This window comes from Echinops telfairi, unplaced genomic scaffold (genome assembly GCF_000313985.2).
Source record: "Echinops telfairi isolate 266 unplaced genomic scaffold, ASM31398v2 ScPeMD7_22;HRSCAF=79, whole genome shotgun sequence".
Taxonomy (NCBI): domain Eukaryota; kingdom Metazoa; phylum Chordata; class Mammalia; order Afrosoricida; family Tenrecidae; genus Echinops; species Echinops telfairi.
The window spans coordinates 4,761,491-4,771,820 of NW_022103919.1; the positions used below are offsets into that span (position 1 = coordinate 4,761,491).

The window sequence follows — 10,330 nt, forward strand, 5'->3', positions numbered from 1 at the left end:
TGGGGAGTCGAAAGTCTCATCTTTCTCCCTCGGAGCTGCTGGTGGTTTCAAACTCTTGACCTTGCAATTAGCCGCCAACACATCACCGCTGCTCCACCAGGGCCCCTCATAAAGAAGATAGGTAAGACAATTCTATGGACGGCTCTGCTCCATAATATGTCACGAGTTAGAATCCACCAGATGGCAACGGGTTGGGGGTTTGTCCGCTTGTTTGGGTTTCTGAGGAAGACAGGCCTGGCGATCCCCTGATGGAAACCAGCCAGGGAGAACCCCATGGCTCCCGGAAGTTCTACCTCATTGGGTATGGGGTACTGCCATGAGTCGGGGGCTGATGTGACAAGAGTTAACAGCTATAGATGACGGGCTATTTTATTCGAAGGAAGTGCTCTCCTGGGTGCATGGACACATCTCTCACAGGCCTGGTGACACTCAGTCAACCAGCCCCTTGTACTTCCGTCCACACATCCTCTTCTGCAATAAGCACGCAGAGCTACGTAGAAGCCTGCAGCCTGGGAGGAGGCAGAGGGAGCCTCTTGGTGGCTGGTGAGAGCTGCCTCGGGCTGGCCACCTCGAAGGCTCGCTTTCCCTCTCTCTGGCGCCAATGAGAGTCCAGCGGAATGAAGCGAGGGACACAGGCAGAGGCCACCCGTGAGGGTCAGAGCAGAAAGCGGCTCTTTCTGTTTGAGTCACACATGTGACATCGTAGGTTCTCATGAGTGAACCGATGAAGAAGGAATGAATGAACACTAGACAGAGAATTGAACTCCATACTAACGGGGGTTCTATTAGCAAAATGGCTCAGCAAGGAATTTCACTCCCTACATTACAGATTGCTGTAATTCTCGAAACCACGAGTGTGTATACTAGTTTCCAGAGCATGGCCATGGAAAACAACAAGCAAGCCAAAAATAATCCTCACAGCTCTGGAGTCCCCTCTGACTCACAATGACCCTACAGGACAGAGAAGAGCTGCCCCTGTGGGTTTCTAAGACTGTAGCTCTTGCTGGAGCAGAGAACCTCATCCTTCTCCCTGAAGTGACTGGTGGTTTTGAACTGCTGACCTTGTGGTTAGTAGACCAATGCAGAACCACTATGCTGCAGACATTTGCTTTTCAGAAAAGAATTTCTATAATTTAAAGGATGGGTCCCACCCATTTCTACTGCTGACGCATGAGAATGCGGTTAGAAGGTTAGAACTATTAAAGAGTTTGTGCCCAGCCCTGTCCCACCCCTATCCAGCAACCAACTACCCTGTCTGGCTTCTAATGGAATTTCTTCTTTCCTTTTATTTAAAATCATTTTATTGGGGGCTCATACAGCTCTTATCACAATCCATACATAGATCTGTTGTGACAAGCACATTTGTACATATGCTGCCATCATCATTCTCAAAACATTTTCTTTCTACTTGAGCCCTTGGTATCAGCTCATTTTTTATTTTCCCTCCCTCCCTCATGAACCCTTTATAATTTATAAATTACTATTATTATTTCATGTCTTACACTGACCAATGTCTCCCTTCACCCACTTTTCTGTTGTCTGTCCCCCTGGGAGGGGGTTACATGTAGATCATTGTGATCAGTTCCCCCTCTCTCCCCCCACCTTCCCACTTACATGGCCTCCTGGTATCGCTACTCTCTTATTGGTCCTGAGGGGTTAACTGTCCTGGATTCCCTGTGTTTCAAGCTCTATCTGTACCCATGTACATCCTCTGGTCTAGCTGGATTTGTAAGGTAGAATTGGGGTCATGATAGTGGAGCGTTGGGGGTGGGTGGGAAGCATTAAAGAACTAGAGAAAGTTTGTTTCATCAGTGCTATACTGCACCCTGACTGGCTCGTCTCTTCCTTGTGACCCTTCTGTTAGGGGATGTCCAATTGTCTACAGATGGGCTTTGGGTCTCCACTCACACTTCCTCTCACGAATGAAATTTCTTACAGCCACTTTTAAAGAATCATTTCTGAGCAGTATTTACTGACTTAAAAAGCGCTCATGAAAAAATGTGAGCTTAAAAAAAAAATCTGAATCCCTCCCCCCCCACCCTGCTCAAGTATACCATCCTGGCCCAGTTTTATTTGACACACTGTCATTCTTAGGGGCTGTGGAGTTGATTCCAATTCAGCCACAGAACAAGAAACCGCCCAGTCCTGCCCCGTCCTAGCGGGCTCCCACAAGGTGCTGGGGACACACAGAGATGATGAAAAATACCCCTGACCTTTTGGAAGCCCCTGAAAGAGTTCATCAAAACCAACAACAACAACTATTAGAGAAATGGTTACTACGGATGGAACATAAACAGGCCATAGCTCAGAAGTTGGGGTAACACAAGATGGAGATGAGGAAGGAGGCGTGTCTCTGTGTTTAGACATAGAAGGGTAAAAAGGAGATAGATCAAAATATTAATAGTGATCAGGATTGTGAATAGTCCCTCACCTCCACCCCCATGTAGGGGCTCTGGTGCTGCTGTCTGGGTAAGCATTAGACTGCACACTGCCAGGTCAGCGGTTCAAGGCCACCAGCCCCTCCTAGGGAGAAAGGGGAGGCTGTCTGCTCCCATAAAGACAGACAGCCTCAGAAACCCTAGGGAGCGTTATGCTGAATTGGAGTCGACGGCCGTGGGTTTGGATGTAGTTTCAATGTGATCCAACTTGTCTGTAACTCTCACAGGTTTCAGATTTTTTTCAACAAGAAAAACTGTTTTCCTCATGTGATGAGAGGGTCAGCCTCGCTGGGAGTAAAAGACAGTGTCCATTAAAGCTAAAGGGCATCAGCACACACTGTGACCCATTATACTGGCAGGGATTTCGCCAAACCTGTGAGGAGTGAGTGGACAGCAGTGTGCAGAGCGGACCTCAGTCACCAGTTGGGAGAAGGGCGCTTTGAGCATCATTTGACGTTATTTCGGACCAGCTGATTGCAGCCAGGCACCTTGCTGATTGCAGCCAGGCACACAAAGGCAATAGAGAGGCTTGGCCATGGTACCATTCAGAGAAGAGAAGGATTAAGCAGTTGCCATCAGGCCAAGTCCAATGCCTGGCAGTCCCCTCTGCATCGGAGTAGACCTGTACCGCCTAGGGCTTTCAGTGGATGGGGCTTTCTGAAATAGGTTGCCAGGCCTCTCTTCTGAGGCACCTCTAGATGAACGCATAACCTCTGGGTTGGCAGCTGAAAGCATCGCCCGTTGGCTCCACTCAGGTACTCCATCCAAAGAAAGACTCCCCACCCCTGTTAAGTCAGTTCTGATTATATAAGGGCCTACACAGTGACCCTTGCCTCATTTTTCTCCCATGGCGGGTTTGAACCACCGCCCTCGCCTCCAGCAGTCCAAAAGCGTAGCACGTGTGTTTGTCAGTGCAGAAAGTCTCTCTGGGGAGACACACCTGTCTCCGGAGAGCGGGAAGTTCGATGACTATGTGCAAGTGCCCGCATCCTTTCTTTCAAGTCAGAGATGTCCAACCCACCGGTCACAAGTCGCATAGTCTGAGGGGTCCGGGGGCACTTGCCTGAGGCAGCGTTCCACGTCTGGGTCACTCCGGCAATACTGGAGGCCTCCGTGTCTCAGGGCATCCTCCGGGTTAGCAAAAGCCTGAAATACAGCAGCCGCTGGTGAGTTTCAGATGTCCATGCAACCGGGGCAGCCACAAGCTCGCCACGAGCCAGTCCCTCTTGCGTCCTTACAAAACAGTGGTGAGACCATGAAACACCACGTGACCTGGATACCACTCTGCCGAGTGGAGTTAGTCATTCACAAAAGGACCGACACTCTCCGAGTCCACTACGATCAGAAGAAACACCCGTTAAATAAACCTTAGGGACCAATTCACAAACCAAAAGGGTAGAAAGGCTACCTACCAGCCACAAACCATACATCTCCCTCCTTGCGTGCACTTTGTAAGAATCACCTTCAGAGAGGAGACCTCCTCTTGGCTGGGGTCACTCCTTTAAGCAGGGGGAAAAGCAAGCCCCTCTTATCTCTGTTCTCGTAAAGCTCCCCGTCTGATGGGGAAGTCCACAGGCTTATGAGGAAGATGGGGTTGCCCGTGTGAGATGGTGAAGGTTTATTGCGCCAACCTGGCCAGTAAACACATGTGGGATTAATTGAAGGGCAGAGAGATAAATGGCTCATTGATCCTCGCCTTTCTAGGTCTCAGGTCTTTTACTCTCTGATGGTCAGGCCAAGCTACAACTGCCTTAGCCAGTTCCCTGCTTCAGCTTGCAAGGCTCACTTCCTGAAAGACATCCCTGAGGAGAAGCCACATGGATCTACCCTGATGCAGCCCTGGGTGCTAGAGCAGCCGTGTGGAGACCCTGCCAGCGCTGAGATGCTTATGCGCTCACTGATTCGGCTTTCCTCCTGCAGTCAGCGTCATGGTGTGTTTTGTGAGATGGAGGAGGACTTTGTGGATTGGTGTCGGACACATGGCCTAATGTTGGACTTATGGGCTTGGCCAGCACTGGCTTGGGATGCTTTCTGAATGTACACTTACCCTTTATGTAAAACTCTCTCTTATACATATGAGTTTCTATGGATTTGTTTCTCTAATGTACTCAAACTAACACACCGTGAAGCCTGACTGAGTCTGGAAGTTAAACAAGACCTCTTTGAGGCAGTGACAAAGGATGTGTTGCCATTAACCAGATCAAAGGAGGGTCGGAGCAAAAGCTCCCTGGGCCTGAAGAATAGCACGTGTAAAGGCCCTGGGGTCAGAGGAAGCTGGACGTGTTGGAAAGCTGAAAAAGCCAGAGTGGCTGCAACAGACACAGACCGCAAGGGACAGGGGCCCGAGATGAAGCCGCAAGACGCACAGGGATTTCTGAAACATTTTAAAAGCAGATGGGCTTCCTGTAAGAACACAGAAAGCCTCCGGACCAGGCTTACAGCCCAGCTCTGACTGACAGACGGCACGTTCCTGATCGCCCTGTGTCTCAATGTCTTTAGAAATTTGGGACAATCGGAAGCTCTTCTACACTGTGAGGGAAAGAGAGAACTGGAGAACCCCCACCCCCCACCCCCCCCACCCCCCGCACATGCCACCAGCCACATAAGCTCACACTGAGGCCCCTGAAAGCCCCCACCCATCTCCGGCGTTCTGCCATACTCAGGCCCAGCGGGCTGTAGCAGGCCCACCGCAGAAGCTGACTCTGGGTGGCAGGCTGTTCTAAAGGGCACACTGAATGGCCCAAACCTGTTACTTCTTACCTTGAGTATCTGCATGTGTCATCTGGCCTGCAAGCACCGGTTTATCCTGCCTGGCAGACCTGCCCCTGTCCTGCCCCAAAAGTGACCCTAGCCTGGGGCCGGCTGTCACGCACAGTCAGGATCACGTCCCACATGCCCCAAAGCCCTCTGCTGTCCCTTGACTCACTCAACCAAGCACCAGCTCGGATGGCCCTGCACACAGTCCACGGACTCACCGCACGCACCCTTCACGGGGCCTCAGCATTCAAGGAGCACCTCCCTGGGACTGCCTGCTCCCACAGGACCCACTTGCCCCTGCAGACAGAACTCAAAGACCAGCCAGCCAGTCCAGCTAGGAGCCAGCCACAGTGCCGACTTTGACCCTGGCCAACTTTCGTTAGGACAAGGGATGCCCTCCTGGGAAGCCACATACTGTCCTTTTATTTATATATATTTTTTTCCCTGTTTTTTTTTTAATCAATTTATTGGGGCTCATACAATTCATCACAATACATAGATCAATTGTGTAAAGCACATCTATACATTTGTTGCCTTCATTATTCCCAAAATTCGCTTTCTTCTTGGGTTCCCGGAATCAGCTCATTTTCCTTTTTTTCCCCCTCCCCTTCCCTTCCTCCTCCCCTCTCCCCCATGCACCCTTGGTAATTTATAAATTATTATTGTATCTTATATCACACTGCCCGGCGTCTCCCTTCACCCACTCCTCTGCTGCCCGTCCCCCAGAGAGGAGGTTATATGTAGCTCCCTGTGATCCATTCCTCCTTTCTACACCCCCTTTCCCTCCTGGTATTGCCACTGTCACCCCTGGTCCTGAGAGGTTCATCTGTCCTAGATTCCCTGCGTTTCCAATTCCCATCTGTACCGCTGTGCATCATCTGGTCTAACCAGGTCTGCAAGGCAAAATTGGGGTCCTGGTAGTTGGGGGGAGCATGCTGTCCTTTTAAATGCTTAATGGGTAGTAAGGGCTCACACAAGGAGCCTGGTGGCCCAGGGGGAAGCACTCTGCTGCCAGCTGAAAATGGTAGAGCAGGCTGCATCTGCAGGAGAGACACCTGGTGACCTGCGCCCCTCCAGGTGACAGCTGGCATAAGCGCACTGGCACACAGGAACAACAAGGAGCACTCGACATGGGGCAGGCACGGACTTCTCCTGGTGGTGCAGCTAGGAGGATGGTGATGTCCCATCTGACAGAGAAGGAAGAGGAGTACTCAAACATGTCCAGGGCCAGAGCCAGTACCCGTCAGCTCCCATGGTGCATCTGGACGCCCAGAGCGGACGCCCAGTAAGGAGGTCCCAGCCAGAAGATGGAAGGCTTCCTCCGGCTGCTTCCCCACTGGCCAGGCAGGAGGGCAATCCCGCAGGTTCCCTTCCTTGAATTCACATAAAGAGGAAAGCTGTTGGCCCCTGTCCCTCTTAACATCCCCTCACAGCAGGAAGTGAGCTCTGGACCCCAGACACAAGGGCTTAAGTCCAGCCCTCTGCCCGCCTGAGTGGGGTCTCCCTGAGCTCACATTCCTCACCTGGACAATGAGGTGCCCTGTGCCTCCTGAAGGCCAGGGTGGGGTTAAGCGCAGGGAAGGGCTCAGTGGACAGGTGCTGGCGCCCTCCAGGTGCCTACAGGGACCCGAAGGACCAGGCAGGGAGAAGGCTGGAGCACTCAGGATGCCAGGGCTCCCTCAGTGGGCACCGTTTCATCCAGGCCAGCTTCACGCCTGCGAGGACCCACGCCAGGGCTGAGCCCTGAGTGTGCCCACGCCCCAGCGTCCACCCCACTAGGGCTGTGGAAGCCAGCCATGCCCTGCCTTTGAAGCGGACCCAGCAGAGGGAGGAAGAAGAACATTTGGGGAAATGACTCTGCTAGTAAATGACCAGGGAGGATCACCATCAAACGGTGAGAACAAAGTGCTGGCTGCAGGCTCAGCCCCCTCCGCCCCCCGGGGGGTCTGTCCCGTCCCAGCTGCCCCACTGGACTGGAGGGTCCACTAAACCCTGCTCCATGCCCCCTGTTGCTGGGGTGGGTGGGAACTTCCTCTCCCCTCTCCAACTGCTGTGGAGCCTGGTTGCGACCTGGGTACAGCGAGGGGAGGGGCGGGGAGGGAGGAGGCGGGAGGGGGGGACACTGTAAGTAGGCTCACCAGGGAGTTGGGAATTTCCGCTGAAGGTTTCTCCTGCTCCTGCCCCACCAGTTCCACTCCACCCAGAGAACGAAGTCTTCCGCTGTCACGTGCTCCCCCCTCCGGGACCTGCTCCCCCCCATCCCACGCCACCCCAACCCCGAGACCGCCCACAGCACTCCGCAGCTCGCCCGAGAGACCCCTGCCCCGAGCCCACCTGGGGCCCGGCAGGTAAGTAAACTGCTCGTCCACCAGAAAAGACCAAAAGGTGGGGGCTGGACAGACATCGAGAACCCGAGGGGATCGACTCGGGAAAGACGGGCGCTCAGCTCACACCCAGAGCCTGGAAAAGCGGGCGCGAGTGTCCCCTGCCCGGTCCCCGGGGCCTCCAGTACCTTCTTTCGCAGCCTCACTTGGCCGGTGATGATGGCGATCACGTACATCTTGATGACCAACAGCGCGCTGCACAGCAGGAAGGCCGGGAGCGCCTGGCCGCTGACCATCGCCAGGCTGGGGGCAGGCATCTCGGGCGGACGGGCGACCCGGGAGCGCGTGAGCCCTGGGTGGGAGAGTGTCCACGGCGGACTCCTGCAAGTAGGAGGAGGAGGAGGGGGTGGGGGGTGGGGATGGAGAACGGCCGAGGGAGGAGTCTCAGCGGTCAGCACCGCCCACTACCCCCAACCCCCGTTCAGAGATCCTGCCTCCCAGCTCCCATGGAAGACCGTGAAGCAACGCCTGCCTGTTCCCAGATGCCAGGGGAAGCACAGGGCCCCTGACCCGTCCCTCCCTGGCAAATCTCTTTCAAATTTGTTTTCTCGTCTGTCAAGTGGGCCAAACTCTAGGGTCCTGTTTGTGGGGCCCACAGCCAGACAGTCCCTTGATGCAGTGCCAGGGCAGGGGTGGGCATGAAAGTCAAACCGTCTCCCCACCCCCCACCCCCGGCCACACAGCCCAGACCCCGAACTGCAGCCATACCTACATGCATGCAACTTGGAGGTGTGTGGTCGGCTGAATGAATACTGCCCACCCCAGCCCCCCAGCCCCAACCAGACACCCACCTCCTAACCCTAATCTGAGAGGCTATTACCTGGGGAGGTAAAGGTTTAAGTCAGGGTCTTAAGATGGGGAAGGTATCAGGGTCTTCCTGAGAGGGGCCAGGAGAGGTGGGGAGGGACACAGGGAAGGGCCGATGCTCGTGCTACACCGCTGGCTGTGAAGCCACGGAGGCAGCAGCCTCCCGGAGCTGGGCCCACCAGCAGACTGTCCCCTCCGAGCCTCCAGGAGGAGCCAGGGGTGCTGACAGTGTGGTGCTTTGTTAAAACAGCTGTCGGAAACTCTTCACCGCTCCACTACCTTCCTCAGTGTTGCTTCTCTTGCCTGGGAGACTCAGCCGTGGTTTGACGGTCCATTCCAGGATCCTCGCACAGATCCGTGGATTTCTCTATGGAGAGCATCCATGAAGACTGCTCTAAGATTCTCTGCATCTCTCCCCTCAAACCCGCCCCTTGCTGTCCCCCCGCCTGAGGGCCCTAACTCACTGTCATTGAGTCAGTTCTAACTCTTAGTGACCCTATAGGACAGAGATAAACTGCTCCCCCCTCCTCCCGGGGGGTGGGGTCTGAGACTTTGTAGAAAACCTCGTCTTGGGGTTAGCAGCCAACTGCAGGCGGGAGGAGAGCAGGAATCTGAGCAACATTGACAGGGCAGCAATGCCAGTCTCCGTGTCCCAGAGCAGCAGAGTCCGAGGGGAGTGCTGGCCCAGCGGCAGGCACAGAGGCAGACTCAGCTGGCCTGGAGTTTGGAGCCATTCTCAGCAGCTGTCCGACTTTGGGCAAGCAACTGGCCTCTCTGAAGCCTCTTTTTTTTTTTTTTGGGGGGGGGGGTATCTGTTATTTCCCACAGGCATTTGTAGAACTAGCAGGTGTCATGTCCACGAGTCATGATCACAAGCCCTCACTCAAAGCAGGCGCGCCATCAGCTTCTGAGCCTCTGTTTCTCCCTCCTCCCCCTCCTCCTCCCAACGAGTGATGACCCTCTACCTAGTTGCCAGAAAGAAAGGTCATGGAAAATCGTGCCTCTCTGTGGGTCTCCAAGAGGGGAGGGGTGCATTTTGCCCATTGGTCATGTCCTTTATCTGGACCAAATATGTGCTTGATAAGCCCACACCCATTGTCCTTGGAGCACAGAGCTTCCAGGCCGGGCTGCCCCAGGCTGCTCCAAGATAAGTGATAACTCCCCCAAGGACTGGGTACCAGATGCCCTGGGGCAAGGGCGCCCTGAGTCAGAACTGACTTGGCATCGGGTGAGCTTGGTTTGGGGTTTGGTTTATCAGGTGGAACTGGGCACGATTTCCTCTGTGTGGCCCCCAGCACAGGGAACCCCGGGAGACGGCTGTCCTCCTCATCGGAACACTCAGTTATGGGTTTAAGGTCAAAGAGCAAGCAGTGTGTATTTGAGTATGTGTGTGTGCGTGTGTGTATGTGTATGGTGTGCACATGTGTGTGTATGGTGTGTGTTTGTGCATGTGTGCATGTGTGTATGGCATGTGTGGTGTGTGTACGTGTGTGCACATGTGTGTTATGTGTGTGCATGTGTGTGTGTGTGCATACATGTGTGTACACACGTGTCCTTGGACTAGGGGAGTACTGAGCCCTGCTTGATCTCCTGGAACAACAAGAAGGAACCCTTACTTTCCAACAGAGTCAGGGAACCTGCAGGGGCAAAGACCCAATTAGTACCCACTGTTGCCATGAGCCCAAATGGAGAGGGGTCCATAGGGAAACCCCCTGGCTGATGTCTGCACCCCGTGTCAGGACTCTTCCTCAAGAACCAATGAAGTCAGGCCCCGGCACGGATAAGGAAACCTCCTCTGATCTTGGGCCAAGAACTCCCCTAGAGCCGCCTTCAGTCCCTGGTAGCTGCTGCTGCTGTTGTTTTTGGTGGCGGGGCTGGGACTAGGACTTCTCCCAAGCTTCCGTTTGTTCCCTGCGAACTGGCATTGGTGACCCCAGGCTTGGC

At 54.2% G+C, this 10,330-nt stretch overlaps 1 protein-coding gene across 1 annotated transcript in view; it reads right to left on the bottom strand.

Annotated features, from left to right (window-relative positions):
• The window catches only part of PTGES (prostaglandin E synthase), a 13,709-nt gene extending 5,829 nt beyond the window's left edge, over window positions 1-7,880 (bottom strand). The window contains exons 1-2 of the mRNA XM_004713256.2: window positions 7,708-7,880; window positions 3,502-3,584 (exon numbers count right to left, since the gene is read on the bottom strand). Coding sequence (XP_004713313.1) covers window positions 3,502-3,584; window positions 7,708-7,836 — 212 coding nt within the window. The 5' untranslated portion in view covers window positions 7,837-7,880. The remainder of the gene's footprint in view (window positions 1-3,501; window positions 3,585-7,707) is intronic.
• Between the last annotated feature and the right edge of the window lie 2,450 nt (window positions 7,881-10,330).